At 44.7% G+C, this 25,386-nt stretch overlaps 1 protein-coding gene across 4 annotated transcripts in view; it reads left to right on the top strand.

Moving 5' to 3' along the window:
• Positions 1 to 25,386, top strand: part of TRIP10 (thyroid hormone receptor interactor 10) — a 1,409,323-nt gene that overhangs the window by 1,328,353 nt on the left and 55,584 nt on the right. For all 4 annotated transcript variants that reach the window (XM_044084721.1, XM_044084722.1, XR_006366390.1 and 1 more), the window contains one exon: positions 13,670 to 13,815. In XM_044084721.1, coding sequence (XP_043940656.1) covers positions 13,670 to 13,815 — 146 coding nt within the window. The remainder of the gene's footprint in view (positions 1 to 13,669; positions 13,816 to 25,386) is intronic.

Genomic DNA, 25,386 nt, shown 5'->3' with positions numbered 1-25,386 from the left:
GCCATAATGCTGACCCTGAAACCATTTCACAAGGCCCTAAGGGAATAAAGGCCTCCACTGCCAAGAATCCACTTCCTGCAGAAAGGGAGTCCAGATCTCTAGAAAGGTGGGGTAAGAAAGTTTATACCTCGGCCACCCTAGCCATGAGGGCCTTAAACTGCCAGTTTCATATGATTAAATATCAACAGTTCCTGTTATCACAATTAAAAAACAAAATGTCTCAACATGAACAACCAGATTTAAAAGAGTTACAGGATATGATGCATAGTGCAGAACAAGTGGGTAAACACACTTTACAATGTGGTTATGATGCCCTAGAGGCCTCCAGTAGAGCGGCGGCTACAGGATCAGTCATTCGCAGGCATGCCTGGCTTAGGGAACAAAATCTGCCTGATCATGTGAAAGCAAAACTCCTTGATGCACCTTTACAAAAGGATGTTCTTTTTGGTACTAATGCTGAGGATATATTACGGAAAATGGAAGAGAAAGCCAAATCTATGCAAACTGTCAAAGCTTTCTTACAGGTCCAGCCACCACGATTTAGCAGGAATTGGCCATCAAAAAACTGGTCCTTTCCAGCCACTGACAAGCCCCAAAGAGGCAGATACAGACGCGGAAGGGGCAGAGGGCAATCACAAGGGTCATATAGAGGCAGACAATGGCAAACTCCAGCACCAAGAGGTGGTGAAGACAGCGCACAATACAGGAAGCAAACTCAATGACTCCCTCATTTCCATGCCAAGCAAATCTCTGCTGGCAGCACCTTTGGGAGGGAAACTAGCATTATTTGCAGTATTGTCACAACAGACAAATGGATACTGTATAAACAGAGGCTACAAATTTCAATTTCACACTCTTCCAAAAATGAGAGGCATGCCAAACCTACCACAAAATCAAAGGGTAGAGGCACAACTGCAAATTTCAAAGCTCCTAAACATGAGGGCTATACAAAAGGTACCTACGCACCAGCAAGGTCAAGGTTTTTATTCAAGACTTTTCCTGGTACCAAGAAAAGGAACCGACTGGAGACCCATTCTGGACTTATCCATCCTAAACACATTTCTACTCGTACCAAAATTCAAGATGCTCACATTACAGCAACTTCTTCCCATGCTGGGCAAGGAGTTTTGGCTGGTAACATTGGACCTCAAGGAGGCATACCTGCATGTCCCAATCAGACAAAGCTGCAGAAGATACCTCAGATTTCTTGCAGGTTCAATCCACTATCAATTCTCTGCATTGCCCTTTGGCTTATCTACTGTGCCCAGAGTATTCACCAAGTGCCTGGCATCAGTGATTGCCTATTGCAGACTTCAAGGGATACAAATTTACCCTTATCTGGACGACTGCCTGATCCAAGCGGACAGCAAACATATACTACTGGAACATCTAGCATATGTGACACGGTTACTGCTTTCTCTGGGATACACCATCAACAAGGAGAAATCAAAGCTAACACCTTCTCAGAAAATAACCTTCCTGGGTGCCAGCTTGGACACAAACACCCAGATGGCTTACCTTACGCCAGAAAAACAAGGGCAATTATCTCAGTACTTCAAAATACTAGCAAAAAGTACCAGGCTTACTGCAAGGAAAATCCTGCAGGCTCTGGGATTCATGGCATCTTGCATTCTTCTAATCCCGTGTGCAAAGCTGCATATGAGGAAACTTCAATGGTACCTAAAAAATCTATGGTCTCAACACAGTCACAGCTTGGAAGCAATTATTCCACTAATTCCATGTCTTCAAAAGGAATTCCTATGGTGGGCCCAAGCATGTCAAGTAAACACAAGCCTCCCATTCTGCAAGCCTCAAGCAAAACAAGTCATAACCACAGACGCCTCAGATTACGCCTGGGGGGCGCACATGAAGGACAGGTGCATTCATTGCAGATGGTCCGAAAAGGAAAAGCACCTTCACATCAATCAAAAAGAAATGCTGGCAGTAATAAATGCAATTACAGCTTTCAAGGACTTCCTGCATCCAGGACAATTGCTCTTAAAAACAGACACCACAGTAATGTGGTACATAAACAAACAAGGAGGAACTCGCTCATACCCCTTGTGCAGACTAGCCATGACTCTTTGGAACTTGGCTCTGGAAAGACAAATCGAACTTCAAGCACAGTACTTGCCAGGGATGGAAAACACACTGGCAGACACTCTGAGCAGGAATATGACAGATCCACACGAATGGAAACTACATCCACAGGTGTTTACGGAGATAGTTCAAGCATGGGGGAGGCCAGATATAGATCTTTTTGCCTCCCACAGAATCCATCAATCGAAAAGGTTTTGTTCAAGGACCTTCCATCCAAAGGCCTGGAAAGTGGACGCCCTTTCATTCAGTTGGACAACATGGACAGTTTATGCATTCCCACCTCTGCCTCTTCTGTCCAAGGTGCTTTTGAAAGCAAGAACAGACAAACCGAGGATGATACTGATTGCTCCAGACTGGCCAAGGCAACATTGGTATCCACTCCTGAGGAGCCTAACACATACTCCTCCCTGGTACCTGCCTCTAATACCTCTTCTGCTGACGCAGAACAACTACAAAACCCTTCACAGCCAGCTGAAAACACTCAACCTCGCTGCATGGAAAATTCCTTAACACCACATCAAACTCTACTCTCCAAGGAGGTGCAGGATGTCATTTTGGAGGCCAGAAGACCATCTACTAGAAAAGCTTACTCCGCAAAATGGAAGCGGTTTTGCTGTTGGAATGAGAAAAGAGGGCAGGACCCTAGAAAATTGAACTTGCCTCAGGTTTTACAGTACCTAGCTGAACTACTCAGCAGTGGACTTTCATTTTCTTCAATCAAAATACACGCCTCAGCCATTTCTGCAGAATTCAACACGGATCCTCCTTTATTCTCACACCCACTCTTACGGCAGTTCCTCAGAGGGGCTAAGAATATAAGACCTCCAAGGAAACAACCAATTCCAGCCTGGGACCTTAATTACATACTAGAAAAATTAACATTGCCTCCCTTTGAACCTGCTGCTTCAACTGATCTACAATATTTGTCCTGGAAAACAGCTTTCCTTCTGGCCATCACTTCAGCTCGTAGGGTTTCTGAACTACAGGCCCTCATGGCGGTGCAACCCTTCTTCATCTTCCATCAGGACAGGGTTTCCCTTCGTACCAACCCATCCTTTATGCCTAAAGTGGTATCTAGGGTAGCATTAAACCAAGCCATACACCTTCCTACCTTTTATCCTAACCCTCAAAACAAAGGGGAAAGACTGCTTCACTCTTTAGACATCCATAGGCAGCTACGTTATTATTTGGACAGAACAAAGTCCTTTAGGAAATCAGACCAACTTTTTGTATCCTATGCCGTAGGGGCTCCAGGAAAACCAGTTACCAAACAGACCATTTCCAAGTGGATTGGCCACTGCATACGTTTTTGTTACTCCTTTCATGGGAAACCTGTCCCTACTGGTATCAGATCTCACTCCACCAGGGCCACAGCCACCTCTACAGCCTTCCTCAGAGGTGTGCCTACTAAGGATATCTTGGAGGCAGCCACTTGGAGTTCTGTACATACCTTCACAAAACACTACCACCTGCCCTTATATTCCAGAACAAGAGCAGGCTTTGCCACTGCAGTTTTGCAGGGCATTCTGGCTCAACCCAGTTCCTCTTAGTACCTACCACCCTATGCATAGCTTTGGGACTCTACCCATCTGTGATTACTACAGCTGTATGCACGATGAACATAGTACAGTTTTGTACCTACCATAAATGTAGATGTTCGAGTGCTAATACAGCTGCATTACAGGTTTCCCTCCCTCCTTCCCCACTTGGTAAAGGCATAGGGCCTAACAACCTCTTCATACCACTTGACTGGGTTATCCTGCCATGTTTTATTTGCTTGCTTACATTGTTTTTGCTTTACATTGCATTGCTTGCATATGCAGATTAGCTTTATTTATGTATTGTCTTCCGTTTGGGGGCACCTGACATCTGGGGCAAGAAAGACTGAAGAACATGGCGTTTATTTATGTATTGTCTTCCGTTTGGGGGCACCTGACATCTGGGGCAAGAAAGACTGAAGAACATGGCGTCGGCTGTGTCTTATATACTCTGGCCTTCCTGACGTCAGAAGAGTATGCGACGACTACCGACGCCGGACCAAGACTTTGGAATTCGGCCGACCGAGGGACCTCCTGACGGCTGAAAACCCATCTGTGATTACTGCAGCTGTATTAGCACTTGAACATCTACATTTATGGTAGGTACAAAACTGTACTTTCTGGAACATCTGGCTTATGTAACACGGTTACTGAATTCTCTGGGATACACAATCAACAAAGAGAAATCCAGGCTAACACCATCTCAGAAAATAACTTTCCTGGGTGCCAGCTTGGACACAAACACCCAGATGGCTTACCTTACGCCAGAAAAACAAGGGCAATTATCTCAGTACTTCAAAATACTAGCAAATTGTACCAGGCTTACTGCAAGGAAAATCCTGCAGGCTCTGGGCTTCATGGCATCTTGCATTCTTTTAATCCCATGTGCAAAGTTGCATATGAGGAAACTTCAATGGTACCTAAAAAACCTATGGTCTCAACACAGCCACAGTTTAGAAACAATAATACCAATAATTTCATGTTTGCAAAAGGAATTTCTATGATGGGCCCAAGCATGTCAAACACAGGTCTCCCATTCTGCAAGCCTCAAGCAAATCAAGTCATCACAACAGACGCTTCAGATTACGCCTGGGGGGCGCACATGACAGACAGGTGCATTCAGGGCAAATGGTCCCAAAAGGAAAAGCACCTTCACATCAATCAAAAAGAAATGCTAGCAGTGATAAATGCAATTACAGCTTTCAAGGACCTCCTGCATCCAGGACAATTATTGATAAGAACAGACAACACCACAGTAATGTGGTACATAAACAAACAAGGAGGAACACATTCATACCCCCTGTGCAGACTAGCCATGACACTTTGGAACTTGGCTCTGGAATGGCAAATCGAACTTCAAGCACAGTACTTGCCAGGATTGGAAAACACGCTGGCAGACAATCTAAGCAGAAATATGACAGATCCACACGAATGGAAGTTGCATCCTCAAGTGTTTACAAAGATAATCCAAGCGTGGGGGAGGCCAGACATAGATCTCATCGCCTCCCACCGGAATCATCAATTGGAAAAGTTTTGTTCAAGGACCTTTCATCCAAAGGCCGGGAGAGTGGACGCCCTTTCATTCAGTTGGACAGCATGGACAGTTTACGCTTTCCCACCTCTGCCTCTTCTGCCCAAGGTGCTCTTGAAAGCAAGAGCAGACAGACCAAAGATGATGATACTGATTGCTCCAGACTGGCCAAGACAACACTGGTACCCACTACTGAGGAGCCTAACGCATACTCCTCCCTGGTCCCTACCTCTAATGCCTCTTCTGCTGACTCAGCACAGCTACAAAACTCTTCACAGTCAGCTGAAAACACTCAATCTCGCTGCATGGAAAATTCCTTAACACCACAACAGACCCTACTCCCCAAAGAGGTGCAGGATGTCATTTTGGAGGCCAGAAGGCCATCTACTAGAAAGGCTTACTCCGCAAAATGGAAACGGTTTTGCTCTTGGAATGAGAAAAAAGGCCAGGACCCTAGAAAACTGAATTTGCCTCAGGTATTACAGCATCTAGCTGAGCTGCTGAACAGTGGACTTTCATTTTCCTCCATAAAAATCCATGCCTCAGCCATTTCTGCAGAATTCAACACGGATCCACCCTTATTCTCTCACCCACTCTTAAGACAGTTCCTCAGAGGGGCTAAGAATATAAGACCACCAAGGAAACAACCAATGCCAGCCTGGGATATTAATTGCATTCTAGAAAAATTAACATTGCCTCCCTTTGAACCAGCTGCCTCAACAGATTTGCAATATTTGTCCTGGAAAACAGCTTTCCTTCTGGCCATTACCTCAGCTCGTAGGGTTTTGGAACTACAAGCCCTCATGGCTATGCAGCCCTTTCTCATCTTCCATCAGGACAGGGTTTCCCTTCGAACCAACCCGTCATTTATGCCTAAAGTGGTATCCAGGGTAGCTTTAAATCAAGCCATACACTTACCTACCTTTTACCCCAATCCTCAAAACAAAGGGGAAAGACTGCTACACTCCTTAGACATCCATAGACAGCTACGTTATTATTTGGACAGAACAAAGCCTTTCAGGAAATCAGAACAACTTTTTGTGTCCTATGCTGTAGGAGCTCAAGGGAAGCCAGTTACCAAACAGACAATTTCAAAATGGATAGGCCACTGCATACGGTTTTGTTACTCCTATCATGGAAAATCTGTCCCTACAGGCATCAGATCCCACTCCACCAGTGCCACAGCTACCTCTACAGCCTTCCTCGGAGGAGTTCCTACCAAAGAAATTTTGGAGGAAGCCACTTGGAGTTCTGTGCATACCTTCACAAAACACTACCACCTGCCTTTATATTCCAAAACTAGAGCAGGCTTTGCCACTGCTGTGTTGCAGGGCATTCTAGCTCATCCCAGTTCCACCTAGTGCCTACCACCCTGTGCGTAGCTTTGGGATTCTACCCATCTGTGATTACTGCAGCTGTATGCACGATGAACATAGTACTGTTTTGTACCTACCATAAATGTAGATGTTCGAGTGCTAATACAGCTGCAGTACAGTTTTCCCTCCTTCCTTCCCCTCTTGGTAAAGGCCTAGGGCCTAACCCCTCTTCATACAACCTGATTGGGTTATCCTTCTATGGTATATTTGCTTGCAACTACTGATTTTTGATTATATTGCATTGCATGTATATAAATATAATTTATGTATTGCCTTCCTTCTGGGGGCACCTGACATCTGGGGCAAGAAAGACTGAAGAAAATGGCGTCGGCTGTGTCTTATATACCCCTGCCTCACTGATGTCAGGAAAGAAAGCGACAGCAACCGACGCCGGACCCAGACTTTGGAATTCGGCCGACCGAGGACCCGCCTGACGGCAGAAAACCCATCTGTGATTACTGCAGCTGTATTAGCACTCGAACATCTACATTTATGGTAGGTACAAAACTGTACTTTATCCCTAGTTTAGGTAAGCTAATTTGGATTTGTAGTTAGCTTTGGAGGACTTCACTAGGAGTCTTAATTTTCTTGTTTAAGTTGAGGAGGGAGTGTTTCCAGTTTTGAGACTGTTCCTTCCTACTCTTTGACAACAATTTCTTTATCCTGTTGCATAGCCTATTAATTGCAGTTGTCTCACCAGGCAGGTTTGTTTTTCCTTGAAGATATTGCTTTGGTTCTTTTAAGCAGAATAAATACAATTGTATAGGTGCTCGTACAAAGCATTGGTGTATAAGTTGGCATAAATGTCTGCCCCATCAGTGGGGGGAGGGGTTATGAAGCTATTTATACTGTCATGTAAGAGGTTGTAATTGGCCTTGGAGAAGTTTTCTTTAGTCTAGTTGTTGCTGGGGGGTCTTGTGTTATAGTTACTTGTAGCGAAACTGATTGTGGTCTGATCTCACCAAGGATGGCCACACACACGGGGGTGGTGCAGTTGTCCCCCATGTTGGTTAGCACCAGATCTAGGATGTTTGAGCCCCTTGTGGATGTGTCAACCAGCTGCTCTAGGGCATTAGAGTTAAAGTCCAGGAACCTTTGGGCAAGTGAGTTAGAACATGTATAATTTACCCAGTGAATGGATAGGTAATTAGTTACCTAAAGCCAGGGTGTTTGGTTGTATCTTGATTGACTCAAGTAGATCCAAGCAGGCTAAGTGGATGTCTTTATTCATGGAGGGGGTTCTATAGTTGGCAATGACCTGAAGAGGGGTCTTGCCTGCAGGCAGTTGTCTACAGTCAGTTGCACCTAAAGTAATTCAAGGGAATCGTGCTGTTTAGTCAATCTAGAGGTGTATTTATCTTTAATGACTATTAATATACCACCTCCTTTAGTTCTCACGTTAGTGCTCAAGTTATACAAACAGAGCTAGATTCAGCAGGTCTGAATCTAGTCTCTGCTACAGCAAACAAAGTGCAACAATTTCAGAAAAAAAGACGTTTCAAATAAGCAGTGATGTGGTAAAAATGCAGTTCAAAAGTGCAGCACACAGTGAAAAATTCCACTTACGTTTTGCAGAAATGAGCAGCTGCTTCCAGCCTAACATCCTTGTAACAGTAAGATGTTGTTCAACCCATGCTGCTTCCAGCCTAACATCCTTGTAACGGTAAGATGTTGTTCAACCCATGCTGCTTCCAGCCTAACATCCTTGTAACGGTAAGATGTTCTCAACCCGTGCTGCTTCCAGCCTAACATCCTTGTAACGGTAAGATGTTCTCAACCCATGCTGCTTCCAGCCTAACATCCTTGTTTAACAGTAAGATGTTCTCAACCCGTGCTGCTTCCAGCCTAACATCCTTGTAATGGTAAGATGTTCTCAACCCATGCTGCTTCCTAACATCCTTGTAACGGTAAGATGTTGTTCAACCCATGCTGCTTCCAGCCTAACATCCTTGTAACGGTAAGATGTTCTCAACCCATGCTGCTTCCTAACATCCTTGTAACGGTAAGATGTTGTTCAACCCATGCTGCTTCCTAACATCCTTGTAACGGTAAGATGTTGTTCAACCCATGCTGCTTCCTAACATCCTTGTAACGGTAAGATGTTCTCAACCCATGCTGCTTCCAGCCTAACATCCTTGTAACGGTAAGATGTTCTCAACCCATGCTGCTTCCAGCCTAACATCCTTGTAACGGTAAGATGTTCTCAACCCATGCTGCTTCCAGCCTAACATCCTTGTAACGGTAAGATGTTCTCAACCCATGCTGCTTCCAGCCTAACATCCTTGTAACGGTAAGATGTTCTCAACCCATGCTGCTTCCAGCCTAACATCCTTGTAACGGTAAGATGTTCTCAACCCATGCTGCTTCCAGCCTCACATCCTTGTAACGGTAAGATGTTCTCAACCCATGCTGCTTCCAGCCTAACATCCTTGTAACGGTAAGATGTTCTCAACCCATGCTGCTTCCAGCCTAACATCCTTGTAACGGTAAGATGTTCTCAACCCATGCTGCTTCCAGCCTAACATCCTTGTAACGGTAAGATGTTCTCAACCCATGCTGCTTCCTAACATCCTTGTAACGGTAAGATGTTGCACAACCCATGCTGCTTCCAGCCTAACATCCTTGTAATGGTAAGATGTTGTTCAACCCATGCTGCTTCCAGCCTAACATCCTTGTAACGGTAAGATGTTGTTCAACCCATGCTGCTTCCAGCCTAACATCCTTGTAACGGTAAGATGTTCTCAACCCATGCTGCTTCCAGCCTAACATCCTTGTAACGGTAAGATGTTCTCAACCCATGCTGCTTCCAGCCTAACATCCTTGTAACGGTAAGATGTTGCTCAACCCATGCTGCTTCCAGCCTAACATCCTTGTAACGGTAAGATGTTCTCAACCCATGCTGCTTCCAGCCTAACATCCTTGTAACGGTAAGATGTTCTCAACCCATGCTGCTTCCAGCCTAACATCCTTGTAACGGTAAGATGTTCTCAACCCATGCTGCTTCCAGCCTAACATCCTTGTAACGGTAAGATGTTCTCAACCCATGCTGCTTCCTAACATCCTTGTAACGGTAAGATGTTCTCAACCCATGCTGCTTCCAGCCTCACATCCTTGTAACGGTAAGATGTTCTCAACCCATGCTGCTTCCAGCCTAACATCCTTGTAACGGTAAGATGTTCTCAACCCATGCTGCTTCCTAACATCCTTGTAACGGTAAGATGTTCTCAACCCATGCTGCTTCCAGCCTAACATCCTTGTAACGGTAAGATGTTGCTCAACCCATGCTGCTTCCTAACATCCTTGTAACGGTAAGATGTTGCACAACCCATGCTGCTTCCAGCCTAACATCCTTGTAACGGTAAGATGTTGCTCAACCCATGCTGCTTCCAGCCTAACATCCTTGTAACGGTAAGATGTTCTCAACCCATGCTGCTTCCAGCCTAACATCCTTGTAACGGTAAGATGTTCTCAACCCATGCTGCTTCCTAACATCCTTGTAACGGTAAGATGTTGCTCAACCCATGCTGCTTCCTAACATCCTTGTAACGGTAAGATGTTCTCAACCCATGCTGCTTCCTAACATCCTTGTTAACGGTAAGATGTTGCTCAACCCATGCTGCTTCCAGCCTAACATCCTTGTAATGGTAAGATGTTGCTCAACCCATGCTGCTTCCAGCCTAACATCCTTGTAATGGTAAGATGTTGCTCAACCCATGCTGCTTCCAGCCTAACATCCTTGTTAACAGTAAGATGTTGCTCAACCCATGCTGCTTCCAGCCTAACATCCTTGTAATGGTAAGATGTTGCTCAACCCATGCTGCTTCCAGCCTAACATCCTTGTAACGGTAAGATGTTCTCAACCCATGCTGCTTCCAGCCTAACATCCTTGTAACGGTAAGATGTTGCACAACCCATGCTGCTTCCTAACATCCTTGTAATGGTAAGATGTTGCTCAACCCATGCTGCTTCCAGCCTAACATCCTTGTAATGGTAAGATGTTGCTCAACCCATGCTGCTTCCAGCCTAACATCCTTGTTAACAGTAAGATGTTGCTCAACCCATGCTGCTTCCAGCCTAACATCCTTGTAATGGTAAGATGTTGCTCAACCCATGCTGCTTCCAGCCTAACATCCTTGTAATGGTAAGATGTTGCTCAACCCATGCTGCTTCCAGCCTAAATCACCTACGTTGAGAGGTCTTCATGCATGTTTATCTCCCCCAGGATAGAGCAGTTAAAGTCCTTCATCTCGACATGTTCAATGAATAAGGTTGCATATGTATTTGGGATGAAGGGATCTAAAGGCCACAGTGACATCACAGATTCACACACCTGAAAGTCTCCTGTCACGTTGCTCTTGCTCACCCTGATGAGTGGGATGTCAGTATGTCTAACTATGGACACTTCTATAACTAGATCATTTTCATGTGGAAAACTAGACAGCACAGTGGTGCAGTGGTAGCGTTGTTGCCTCACAGTAAGAAGTTCTCTGTTTCAATTCTTGGCTGGGGTGCCTTCTGTGTGGAGTCAGCATGTCCTCCCTACATTTATGTGGGTTTTCTCCGGGTGCTCCAGTTTCCTCCCACAGTAAAAAGATATGCATCTGGAGTGTTTCTCCCTGGGCCTCCGCTGATAATTGGCTTTGTTCCAAGTTAGACTTTCCTGGCAAACAAATGTTAAATAAAATAAATGTGTGGCTGTGTTCTGTGGTAGCCTTAAAAACTCTGCATACAGTTGTACGGACTCTTGTTTGGGGGAGAAAGTACTGGATGCTGATGTGCAGAAAGATGCAATTGTAATGCATCTGTCTGTACTACGTGTTTGCCTAGGAGGCTTGGAAGAGCGATCTTTTCATGACCTCGTCATAAAAGGGCTTAGTGTTTGCGCTTAATTGATGTGTATTGTTTACTAATAGTCAGGGAAGATGAGATGGTAGCCTTCAGTTTGTCTGTACTTAGACCTCGTACAAGTGGATTCCCTGTCTGGTAACAATATGTAGGTCTTGGCAAGAATGAGAAAGTTGCTACACTACTACAAGTTACTTAATGATATCAGGCTGGCAACAGATGAACTGAGTCAGACTGTGTTCCCATGGTGTCGGAAAACTGGTGGTGTGCTGTCAAATTAAAAATGAGTACAACTCAACAAGATAGCAGAGGCAGGTTAGAGAAAAAGATCCAGCAGAAAATGAGTGCAGCTCAGTAAGCTAGTTCATAGGTGTTGGGGCCTTTACAAGTCTAGCCCATAGAAGTGCCCTGGCATTGTGCCAGCCGTCATTAGTTCCCCATGCCTCTATCAAGTAGAGCCAGTGGAGTGATCCCCGGGGTGAACTTTCTATTTCCCATCCACTCATCAAGATTTCTGTTGAAGAGGGCTAGTGAGGTGCTCTGCTTGACATGTGTGGGAAGTCTATTCCAGAGCGTGGGCAGTCTCTGGGTTATGAACCTGTCCCTCCAGCATGTTCTGTTGAGTGTGGTAATGAGGTTGAGGTCTCTGGAGCATGTGGTGCGGAGGGATTGGGATTTCTTTAGATGTAGCATTTCTAACAAAGCTGGGCTGGACATGGCTTTGTAAGTCAAGCAGAGATTGCCTCTTAGTAGACGATGTGAGACAGAGAATAGCTGGAGTTTTTTTGAGTCTGCCCGTGTAGGATTTCTGTTTAAGGCCTAGTATCGTCTTCGGGAGGTACGTTTGTGGCCTCTCCAGTTGTTGCAGGTGTCTAGTGAGGTACATGCCAAATGGGGCATTATACTCTATGATTGGTCTAATGAGAGAAGAGTAGAGAGAAATGATGACCTCTTTCTTCCTGGATGCAAAACCCTTGGTAATGAGATGTGCCACATAGGACTTTTTGACCACAGTGGCAATGTGGTGGTCGAAGGGAGAGGTTGCTGTCAACCTGTCCCCAGATCTCTTATAACACCTTCAGTGTTCAGTGGGCTCCCATCGATGTGGTAATTAGTGGGAAGTGCATTTTTTCCCAAAGGGGATGACGCATTTTTTGGCATTAAGCTTAAGGCCGTGGTTTCAGTACTACTCCTTGGTCTCAGTGAGGCCTTTCTGTAGGATGTCTGCATCACTTAGAGTTAATAATGGCTCCCAGCTTGCAGTCATCTGCGAATTTGGTCAGCCAGAGTCCCCGCCATATTGGTCTGGACTTTTGAGAAGTAGATGCCAAACAGGAGAGGACCGGTGACCGATGTGCGACACCTCTTGTGACTTGTCTACAGTCTGACTTGGAGTCCGCTACTTTCACACTGTGTGTTCTATCTGTGAGCTGATTTGCAACCCACCTAACGATATAGGGGTTGATGCCTAGTTTGGTGAATTTTTCAAAAATTCATGAGTGAGGAATGGTGTCAAAGGCCTTGGCCAGATCGAAGTAGGCTGTATGAAACTGCCTTACCTTCATCCACTGCTCTGGTGACTGACTCAGAGAAGTTGACCAGGTTGAGCAGGCATGACTACCTTCCACAAAACCAAGGCAGTTGTTGGTCCTGCCAGTGCAGGATTGTTTGTGTTGTGCTGACTTTGCTAAGCAGCGCATCTGGTTTTACTGGGAGAGACCAAGTCCTTAGCACCAGGAAGGTTGTAACTTTAAACTAATATTAATTCAGGTGTAGGAATTTTTATGGTGTGAGAAGGGGGAACTGCAGTGCTCTGGAGGAAGCTGGTTGGTGTAATGCTTTTGTTGGCTTTGTTCTCAGGTTTGTTGCATAGACTGTGTTTTTTTTTCCTTGGGTTTCCTGGCATTGCACATCAGGGCACCTGATTTTACTGAAAAAGCCATTAACACCAGAGAACAGCTGGTCAGCAGATTGGTACATGTGGATGTCTTTATTCATCAGCCTAATTAAAGGGACAAAAGTTTCCGCTATAACTAGTCTCAGTATTCCTGGACTTCGGTTACTTATTGTCCGATTTTCTTGCATCTGTTACTTTCTTGTTTGTGTTAAACTTATCTATGTAACTTTTTAGTCCCAGTGTTAAAGTTCATCTTTGCTTCCATTTTTTTTAAATTCCCTAGATCATTGCTGAAACTGACTACTTTGTGTTCACAGACTCATTTAAGAAGTAGGTGTAACATCTTTGCATGCATAGTGGCACTAATTTGTTTTTGCTTTAGTCCTGATACTACGCATTCAGATGACAGTGGTCAAGAAGCCATCACTCAGCCAGTCTACACAGAGTTTGAAGAAGAGTTCCCTGAGGAGGATGAGGAAGAAACGGTTTCTCCTATTGGAGAATGTATTGCTCTCTATCCATTTGAAGGTAAGGCAGTTTCTCTCCCACTCTGTTAAATACTTGTGTGCCATTCAGTTGCTTTTCACAAGGCATTAGTGTCAAACAAATGTTTATATACCTTCAGTGCACAGCAGACTTTAATGTGTGAGCCAAAGCTGTGACTCTGCACTTTACAGCTGTAATGTGTACTAAGATGTGTCACTAGATTGTGGTGATTGGTGAGAGAGTGTCTTGGTAACATAAAGTGTGTGGTACCAGGTGTTCTGGTCATTGGTGTGTAGACTTTCAGAATTTCCTGCCCTTTAGCCCCAACCTGAGTTGTTTTCCTGTTTAGTGGTTGTGCATTTCCAGCTCAGTGGTCATGCACATGTCCTGTTGGTAGGAATCATGAAGTCATTCAGTGAGCTACCAATGCTTTCCTATCTCCTGCACCCCCAGCCCAGTCAAGACCTGCATCAACTGTCACTTCTGCAGTCTACAGCAAGAACAGTACTTATTTACATCTGCAGCATCCGCCACTTCATGCCTCCAGCACTAGTTGTTTGGACTACTTCATCTCACTGAAGTGTGTGAAAGGCAGACAACAGACATGGCTGTATTCTTCCTAACTTAATCACAGGATTGAATTTGTATTATGCAGCTTAAATGTGAGACAATTTTAGTAGAACAAGACAAAAAGCTGCTTTGCTTGTTCAGTTTAACAGATTCTTCTGACGCTTACGGTTGTTTTGAATGAGCTCTACATGGTAGCTGTCCAGCCTGCTAGCAGTCAAAAACATTAGCACCTCATTAATTGTGTGCATATGTGCAGATGAGTTAAAGCACTTCCACAAGGACCAATATTTCAGCAGTTACCCGAAGGTGCATGTGGAACCTAACTTGTGGTGCAGAGAAACCTGTCTCAGCCCAGAGGCTGGCTCATACTGGTGCTCAGACATCGTGAAAAAGTGAAGAGTACTGAGGGCAGAAATTGGTCATACCCTTCAGGAGGCGAGACCGTCCCAAAAACTGCCCCATAGGTCTTTTCTGTTCCCCAGCTCCCTTTTGATTAGGAAGGATGATGAACTGAAAAGGAGCACACTTCTTCAAAGCACCTTGTGAGGTGTATCTTAGGATATACGCAGCGCCCATCACCTGATCAAATGACAGGAGCCTTTTCTTGACCTTTGCATGCAGGCAGTAGTCTGTGGAGTTCCTCAGGGAGTGCATGGTGGTTGTATTAAAGTCTGAAGATTTTTCTCAGTATTACCCACATGACCAGAAGGGCTCGACAACCCAGGCTGAGGAGACTTTAGCAGGGCTTGAGGGCCAGTCCTGTTAAACAGCTGCTTGTGTTGGTAGGACTTTACTTTTGAGGGTGTGTATAGTGCAACCACAGAGGACCATAGTGCACCCATGGTGAACATGACAGATGGCAGCACCGGTCCCACCGCTCCTCTGACCCGTTTCTACACTGTCTGTAGAGGGAACATCTGTCTTCTGCATCTCTCACAATACCATCACACATACAATCCACGTACTGCAGTTAAGCATTGTTCTACCAGTCTCAGAGCTAAGATTAGGTGTTTATTTCTCTCTCCTTCAACCCTGGAAAGGGCAATCAGAAAATCCAGACATCCTTTTCAAGACTGATAAGGGGTCTATGACCTATTACCCTTATTTTCCCACCAGTGACGTCTTGTTTGGAGAAGGTCCTTCAGAGAACCTTTCTCCACCCTTCTTGGAAATGTCTAAATGAATATCTAGGGGAGGAACTTTGGGTTTTCTCCGGTGGAGCTTGTGCTTGTAGTATGCCATCTCTGCTGCTTGAAGACATCCTGCTCCTGATTCCAAGAAAGCAGGTTCTCTTTGCATCACGCTTTCTTTGAGTGGAGTAAAGTTCCTCAAGCTGAATCCTGTATTGTACATCTCCGTACGTATCCCAGTGACCACAGCACCTTTTCTCCTTGCAGCCTGATAAGGTCTAGGTCAGCAATAAAGACCTTTCCTGTTGTGTCTCAGGGCTTGGTTCTCTGTTTGCCTTTCCTGTCCAAATTCCAGTCATCCCATTTGGACTATGTATGGTGAAAAGTTTCTGACTTTCATAATTCTAGGACAAAAGAACTGATGGCACAATGGTGCAGCGGTAGCATTGTCGCCTCACAGCAAGAGGTTCTCTAGTTGGCTTCTCTGCTGGGGAGCCTTCTGTGTGGAGTCTGCATGTCCTCCCTGTGTTTGTGTGGATTTCCTCCGGGTGCTCCTGTTTCCTCCCACGTTGCAAAGGCATGCATATGGAGCATTTCTCCCAGGGCCTCCGCTGAAAATTGGCTTTGTTCCAAGTCAGACTTTCCCTGTAAACAGATGTTAAATAAAAATTTAGACATTTTTGAAAAAAAAAGCTCTTCTTGAGAGGCCTCATGCTTGTCAGAATTTTCTTCATTTCAATATCTGTTTTTTAGCACTTGTATTAGTTCATCTGAATAGCTAGTTAAACCTATTTTTTCCTGGTGCTTTGTTATTTGAGTTGAAATATTCATTCAGTGTTTCAAACATCTGAGTTCATTTGTTTTGCTTTTTCTATAAACTACTGGAAGTCATTTCCTGTACCAAGACTGAAACTTGAACTGCTTTTTGGTGAAAAACTACAGGATTCACCCTAGCGAGCTTTCTCTTCTTTTTTTGGCTGATTTTCTCAAATGTTCTTCAAATGTCTTCTTTCCTGACATCCAGGCAGTGAAATTACTAGCCAGTAATTGAATTTTACCCAGACTGAGAGTTTCTCTGGCCCTTTCTGTTGACACTGTGTGGCCATCTTGGAAGTCCTAAAAACCTTTAGAAAGAGTAATATTGTGGAAGGTAATCCCCAATTGAGAACTTAACTGCCCAGCCTTGTAGACGTGCTAGCCAACTATCTGTCTGCCAAATCTTACAGAGAAGAGCAGTCAACAGCAACAAGAAAATTCTGAAGTGTTTGCACCCTAGCCACTGAGTTTATCTGTCTTCCTTCATGCAAGGAAATAGCTAGGGCATGTGGAAGGTATTCTAAAGCTTTGGAAGCTGTCTGGTAGGTCCAGTCTTTGACATGATACTTCTCTGTAGCTTAGACCAATGCTGCAGTGATCCAATGATAAACATCCTCCATTATGTTGTATGTGTATTCCATCAGAACATTCATAACATCCCAGATGTATTCTGCTATGATATTCTCCAAATCCTGGATGGATTCCCTTATTTCATTTTTTGAGTGTGTTTGAGCTGTGAAACTTGGACAGTTAGTTTTTCATTTACTTTAAGTAAGAGGGATCCTAGGTATTCATACAAAGCCTTCCGAATGGTTTTCTCTTTTTACTCGTACATGTACACTGCCTCCTGTCGGTAATCAGTGATTGTTTTACCCGAGGCATACAAGTGCCCACTGCTTTCACAGTTAGTGGCCTCTGAAACAAGTTTGCCACTTCCTGTGCACATTTCTGATGTGCAATTGTGAAGAAAGTGAATATGTTTAGCTTGCTGTTCATAGACATGCACTGTATCTAAACCAGCTGTATCCTATAACTTTCCTTTCATACACAGCCTGCCTCCCTAGCACCACAGGCGATGGCCACCATCTCTGTACTCCTTTGATGTTAGGTTATGGTAAAATTGAAAGAAAAAAGTCTTGGTAATTTATTTAAGCTTGTTTCACTAAACACCATACCCCCAGCCAAGCCATGGCAGTGATCAGTTCCCTGTAGCGCCTTAACTTCTCTTTTCTTGCATCCCCAAGCTGTCCTCCCTCAAAAAATATATAGGCCATTTCTGATCATATGTGATGTCAGATTCACAAAAGTAGAATAAATATCCACAATAATGTATTTCAACTACCTGGTACAGACACCCCAGATAAGTGTAATGGGGTGGACTGAATTGTGCTGTGGGAATTGTGTTTATTATTATAACTGCTCACTGGATTTCTTGCAAGTATTTTCAGAAAGAAAATGGTACACTTGCAAGAGAAAACCATGCCTGAAGATCAGAGTAACTGCTCCTCTCAACAGTATGTAGTCAAATGACTAGTGATTTCTGGAAAAGTTCTGCAAAAAAGCAACTTATCTTGGGTAATTGTTTTACACACTAATAGGGCATAGCTTGTCCTTGTTCTGTCACAGTGTTAGAGAGGTGCAGGTGAGGTCATGCTAATTAGTAGCACAGTCTTTTTTTACAGGTTCCATTTCTTGTTCATTTTAATGGAAAGCTGCAGGGTAATTCTTTGGCTAGTGTAACTGCTGTACTAGCCATATTGCTACCGTTATGCTGTCGGACAAGCAGATTGTTTCATATTTTTAAAATGTGTTTCACAGTGATTTTAAAACACGCAAACAAAATAAAAATTTTTTTAAGTCTGAATTATCTCCATACCCATGGCTGCATCATTTCCCTGTCCGTTGAGAATGAGCTAACTCAGCACCAGTGGGCAAGTGGTTAATTCTTATAGTGTGCTTAGTTATAGATGGTATGTACTAGGGTGATGCACTGGCAGATGTTCTTCATGTTTCACTGTTGCAGTCATCACATTTGGGTTATCTGCTTGCAGATAGCCCTCAGCCGGCCTGAATACCAGAGTCTTGGATTCCTGCGCCAGATGCTGTCTCTTCTTCCATGACATTATGTCGGGGGTATAAAACATTCAGCCAACGCCATTACATCAGTCTTTCTTGCCGCTCAGTGCCCGAAGCAGAAGCAGTTGGCAAGTGCCGGTCGGCCGACTCCTGAAATTTTCATTTTCGAGTTTCAGAACCAAAGTCTTCAAAAAAGCTAAGTACCCCATTGGGAATCCTTTTTCTTGCTCTTAAACGATGTCAGTAAAAGTTAACCATTGTCTTACCTGTGGAAAGCAAATACCTCAAAGGTTTTCATTCGTACTGCAGTCCTTGCTTAGGCCCAGACCACGACATCCCTTGCTGTCGGTTTTGTGCCTTTTCAACCCCCGAGCTATTCATAGTCGGTCTGAATTTGCAGCAAGCTATCTTGGTACTCAGTATAACTATCCAGAAATGGCTTCGGTAAGCCATCCAACTACTGATATTCCGAAAAAACGTAAGGATAAAGACAAGAGACTGACCGCATAGATCCAAAACTGCCGATGACGCTTCCGTTAAGCTAGTTGCCAGTCCACCGGTACTCAGTGAGGCGCTTTTGCAGCCCCTGATACCTGCTACTTCAGATTTGCAGGCCTCTTCTGAGACCCTTTCGGAGTCTGGTATGCCTTGAGATGCTTCTTCGACTCTGGAACCTGCGGATGTCTCTACCTTGGATGGGTCCGGAATAGCTGTTCAGGCACCGGCTTCTGAGGGTGTATTTAGGCCTACAGACTTGCATTTTAAACTGATGCCATCTTCTTCTTCCAGGCCTAAAACTCAACCCACGCCTAGAAAACCGATGTTCAAACCGCATGCTCAGGCCCACATGCCTAAAAAACAAATGCTTAGAATGGCTAAAGACCTTATTACCTTAATTAGGGGAACCAGCCTTCCCCCTCTAAGAGATCTCAAACTGATTTTCCTTCTGATTCTTCTGATCAGGAATCTGATATTTCTGTTTCTTCTGATTACCAGGATTTGCCCTTATCTACCTATGAGGATTCTGATGCAGAGGATTCCATTTACTCTGCTTCCCCTCCAGAAGATTTTTCTTTTGGTGAAACCTTGCACACTCTTAGGGAGCATTTCCGCTGGGAAAGCCAGGATTACTCTGACTCCAAAAAGAGGCTTAGGGAATTCTTACTCCTCCCCAAACACAGGCCTTTAGCTATCCCACCTGTTTTGGACATTGTAGATGATGCTTTCTTGGAATTTAGCCTTTCCCCAGACACTTTACCTCCAGCTCCCCAGAAAACCTGACCGGTATTAGAGTACATGACTCTCACAAGATGTTCTTCATGTTTCACTGTTGCAGTCATTACATTTGGGTAATCTGCTGGCAGGTTGCCCTCAGTCAGCTTGAATATCAAAGTCTTGGGTCCTGCGTCGGTTGCTGTCTCCTCTTCCATGACATCAGGGGTATAAAACATGCAGCCGATGCTATATTATTCAGTCGTTCTTGCGCGGTGCCCGAAGCAGAAGCAGTTCGCAAGTGCCGGTCGGCGTACTCCTGAAATTTTCGCATTTGAGTTTCAGCACCGAACTAAAGCTAAGTACCCCATTGGGGAAACGTTTTCTTGCTCCTTACCAATGTCAGTAAAAGTTAATAATTGCATTACTTGTGGGAAACAAATACTTCATAAGAATTTTCATTTGTACTGTATTCCTTGCCTAGGCCCAGATCATAACGTGCCTTGCTGTCGGTTTTGAGCTAGATTTAACCAACGCACTATTAAGCGTCTGTATATTTTTGCTTCAAAATATTTTAGATCCAGATTTAATTACCCTGAAATGTCGTCGGTTAGCAGTCCGACTACCGGAGTTCACAAAAAACGCAAAGAAAAAGACAGAGACAGACAGTCGAGGTCCAAAACCGACGACGAAGCTTCTCCTAAGCCAGTCGCCAGTACTCAGGTGCTTTTGCAGCCCCTGATACCCGCTACTTTTGAGTCGCAGGCCTTTACCACCAAGACCCATGTGGAGTCCGGTATGCCGTGAGATTCTCAGAGTATTGACCCCGCGGATGTCTCTCCCTTGGATGGATCCGGAGCCGCTGAGCAGGCACCGGCTTCTGAGGGGGTTTTCAGGCCTCAACATTTTATATAAAACCAACGCCAGCTTCAAAAACAAGATCAAAAACATCTTCAAAGTGTAAAAAAATGACACATGAGCAACGTGCTCAGGCCCCTATGCCTAAAAAACAGATGATCAAAATGGCTGAGGACTTAATTACCTTGATCAGGAGTTTCCAACCAACCCCCCCCCCCCGCTAAGAGGCCTAGGCAAGACACTGATTATGAATCTTCAGTTCAGGTTTTTATTTCTTCTGATCAGGAACTTTCTGTACCACCCTATGAGGATTCAGATGCAGAAGAATCCATCCCATCTGCATCTCCTCCTGAGGATTATTCTTTTGGAGAAACCTTGCATACTTTAAGGGAACATTTTCATTGGGAGAGTCAGGATTTCTCTGAATCAAAAAAGAGGCTTCAGGATTTCCTCCTTCCTCAGCATAGGCCTTTGGCTATACCTCCTATATTAGACATTGTTGATGATGTGTTTTCAGAATAGAGCATGGCTCCTGATTCCCTACCTCCGGCTCCTAGTAAGCCAGACAGATGTTACAGGGTTCCTGTCTCCCACAACTTTCTATTCAAAAATCCTGCTGCTGATCCTGAAACTGTCTCACAGGGTCCCAAAGGTGTAAAGGCCTCTACAGCCAAAAATCCTACCCTCTCTGATAGAGACTCCAGGGCGCTGGATAGATGGGGAAAGAAGGTTTATACGTCTGCAACCTTGGCAATCAGGGCCTTAAACTGCCAGTTTCATATGCTTAAATATCAACAGCATGTTATGGGCTTATTGAAACAGAAAATTATGTTGATTTCTGATTGTGTGGAAAATAAAGAATTGCAGGAATATTGCATGCAGCAGAATAGGTGGGAAAGCATACTTTGCAGTGTGGTTTTGATTCTTTGGAGACCTCTTGCAGGGCCACAGTTACTGGATCTGTGATTAGAAGGCATGCCTGGCTCACGGAGCAAAATCTGCCTGATCATGTTAAAGCTAAATTGTTGGATGCCCCTTTACAGCATGGTACTCTGTTTGGTAATAAGGCAGAAGAGGTTTTAAAGAAAATGGAAGACAAAGCTAAATCTATGCAAACTGTAAAAGATTTCTCACAAGTGCAGCCACCCAGGTTCAGTAGGCACTGGCCTACTAAAAACTGGTCCTTTCCTGTGTCCAACAGAGCCTCTCAAGGCAAATCCAGGTGCTCAAAAGGCTCTAGATACCAATCACAGGGTTCTTACAGGTCAAAGCAATGGGGTGCCTCCACCCCCAAATCTGGAGGGAACAAAGGACATCCCTAACAGTAAGCAGTCTCAATGACGTCCCTCTACCTACACCAAGCACTTATCTCTTGGCAGCCCCCCTTGGGGGTAAAATTAGCACTTCATGCTCAAAATTGTCAGTTAATTACCTAGGACAAGTGGGTATTAAACATAGTATCCCAGGGGTACAGATTTCATTTCCATACTTAGCCAATTCCAAACAGTTGGCTAGATCTAACACAAAATCAATGGGCAGAGGCACAGAAACAAGTAACGTCACTCATGGATATGGGGGATGTTCATCGTGCATACAGCTGCAGTAATCACAGATGGGTTTTCTGCCGTCAGGCGGTCCCTCGGTCGGCCGAATTCCAAAGTCTTGGTCCGGCGTCTGTTGTCGTCGCTTTCTCTTCTGACGTCAGTGAGGCCAGAGTATATAAGACACAGCAGACACCATGTTCTTCAGTCTTTTTTGCCGCGCGGTGCCCGAAGCAGTTCGCAAGTGCCGGTCGGCCAGCTCCTGAATTACGAATATTTTGGAAACCGAAGTCTTCATTAAAGCTAAGTACCCCGTTGGGGAAACTTTTCTTGCCTCAGACCGATGTCAGAAAAAGTTAATAATTGTATTTCTTGTGGGAAGCAAATACCGCATAAGGATTTCCATTCCCTCTGCATACCTTGTTTGGGCCCAGACCACGACGTCTCGGGCTGTCGCTTTTGCGCTACCTTCAATAAACGCACTGTTAAGCGTCGGGCGGAGTTCGCCCAGCACTACTTTGGTAAAGCTTTTGATTATAAAATGTCGTCGGACACTCCGACTACCGTTTTGTCCAAAAAACGCAAGGAAAAGGACCGACACGCGAGGCCCGCGGTCCCCGCCGAAACCACGCCAAAACAGGCTACACGTGGTCCGGTTCTCAGCGAGACGCCTTTGCAGTCCCTGACTACCGACGACACTCCTTTGGCGGTGTCCTCAGTACCCAAGACCGCTGGGTCCTCGGCCCTTTCCCAGACTACTACCGAAGCCTCTGCTAATGTTGAGCCTACTAATGTGGACAGGTCCACTTCCACCCATGGTGTATTTAGGCCCTCATCTTCTTTTTCAATTAAGGCCTTTACTAAATCCAAAGCAGCCAGGCATCCCACGAGGCCTGTTTTACAGGACCCATCTCCAGGTCCCATGCCTAAAAAACAGATGCTTAAAATGGCTGAGGATTTAATTACTCTTATCAGAGGTTCTCAACCCCCTCCAGACAAGAGACCCAGAGTGGAGGAAGATTCTCCCTCTTCTGAGCAGGGTTCCATTTTATCAGAACATTCTGATGCAGAGGAACACTCTTACTCTCCTTTTGAGGATTCGGATGCAGAACAGTCCATTCCTTCTGTATCCCCTCCTGAGGACTTTTCCTTTGGGGAAACCTTGCACACCTTGAGGGAACACTTCCATTGGGAAGGCCAAGACTTTTCAGATTCCAAGAAAAGACTTAGGGAATTTCTTTTGTTACCTCAACACAGACCTCTGGCTATACCCCCTGTTTTGGACATACTGGATGATGTCTATTCGGAGGCTTGTCTTAACCTGGATTCTCTGCCTCCTGCACCAGTCAAACCTGATAGGTATTACAGAGTACCCAGCTCTCACCAATTTCTCTTCAAAAGCCATAATGCTGACCCTGAAACCATTTCACAAGGCCCCAACGGATTGAAGGCCTCCACTGCCAAGAATCCACTTCCTGCAGAAAGGGAATATAGATCTTTAGAAAGGTGGGGTAAAAAGGTATATACCTCGGCCACCCTAGCCATGAGGGCCTTAAACTGTCAGTTTCATATGATTAAATATCAACAGTTCCTGCTATCACAATTAAGGAACAAAATGTCTCAACCTGAACAACCAGATTTAAAGGAGTTACAGGATATGATGCATAGTGCGGAGCAAGTGGGTAAACACACCTTACAATGTGGTTATGATGCCCTAGAGGCCTCCAGTAGAGCGGCCGCTACAGGATCAGTCATTCGCAGACATGCCTGGCTTAGGGAACAAAATTTGCCTGATCATGTGAAAGCCAAACTTCTAGATGCTCCCTTACAAAAGGATGTACTATTTGGTACTAATGCTGAGGAGATACTACGGAAAATGGAAGAAAAAGCCAAATCTATGCAAACTGTCAAAGCTTTCTTACAGGTCCAACCACCACGTTTTGGCAGAAATTGGGCTTCAAAAAACTGGTCCTTTCCAGCCACTGACAAGCCCCAAAGAGGTAGATACAGACGCACAAGGGGCAGAGGGCAATCACAAGGATCATATAGAGGCCGACAATGGCAAACTCCAGCACCAAGAGGTGACGAAGACAGTACACAACAATACAGGAAGCAAACCCAATGACTCCCTCATTTCCATGCCAAGCATGTCTCAGCTGGCAGCACCTTTGGGAGGGAAATTATCATTATTTGCAAGCAATTGGCGTATTGTCACAACAGACAAATGGATCCTGGACATTATAAACAGAGGCTACAAATTTCAATTTCACACTCTTCCAAAAATGAGAGGCATGCCAAACCTGCCACAAAATCAAAGGGCAGAGGCACAACTGCAAATTTCAAAGCTCATAAGCATGAGAGCTATTCAAGAGGTACCTACTCACCAACAAAGTCAAGGTTTTTATTCAAGACTTTTTCTGGTACCAAGGAAAGGAACCGACTGGAGACCCATTTTGGACCTATCCATCCTAAACACATTTCTACTCGTACCAAAATTCAAGATGCTCACATTACAGCAGCTGCTTCCCATGCTGGGCAAGGAGTTTTGGCTGGTAACATTGGACCTCAAGGAGGCATACCTGCATGTCCCAATCAGACAAAGCTGCAGAAGTTACCTCAGATTTCTTGCAGGTTCAATCCACTATCAATTCTCTGCATTGCCCTTTGGCTTATCTACTGCGCCCAGAGTATTTACAAAGTGCCTGGCATCAGTGATTGCCTACTGCAGACTTCAAGGGATACAAGTTTACCCTTATCTGGACGATTGCCTGATCCAAGCGGACAGCAAGCACATACTTCTGGAACATCTGGCATATGTGACACGGTTACTGCTTTCTCTAGGATATACAATCAACAAAGAGAAATCAAGGCTAACACCATCTCAGAAAATAACTTTCCTGGGTGCCAACTTGGACACAAACACCCAGATGGCCTATCTTACACCAGAAAAACAGGGGCAACTATCTCAGTACTTCAAAATACTAGCAAAAAGTACCAGGCTTACTGCAAGGAAAATCCTGCAGGCTCTGGGATTCATGGCATCTTGCATCCTTTTAATCCCATGTGCAAAGCTGCATATGAGGAAACTTCAATGGTACCTAAAAAACCTATGGTCTCAACACAGTCACAGTTTGGAAACAATAATACCAAAAATTCCATGTTTGCAAAAGGAATTTCTATGGTGGGCCCAAGCATGTCAAGCAAACACAGGCCTCCCATTCTGCAAGCCTCAAGCAAAGCAAGTCATAACCACAGACGCCTCAGACTACGCCTCGGGGGCGCACATGACGGACAGGTGCATTCAGGGCAAATGGTCCCAAAAGGAAAAGCACCTTCACATCAATCAAAAAGAAATGCTAGCAGTAATAAATGCAATTACAGCTTTCAAGGACTTCCTGCATCCAGGACAA

The sequence above is a fragment of the Protopterus annectens genome, chromosome 9.part0, assembly GCF_019279795.1.
Source record: "Protopterus annectens isolate FY-2018-M chromosome 9.part0, PAN1.0, whole genome shotgun sequence".
Lineage (NCBI taxonomy): Eukaryota > Metazoa > Chordata > Ceratodontiformes > Protopteridae > Protopterus > Protopterus annectens.
This window is presented reverse-complemented; position numbering and strand designations above follow the sequence as displayed.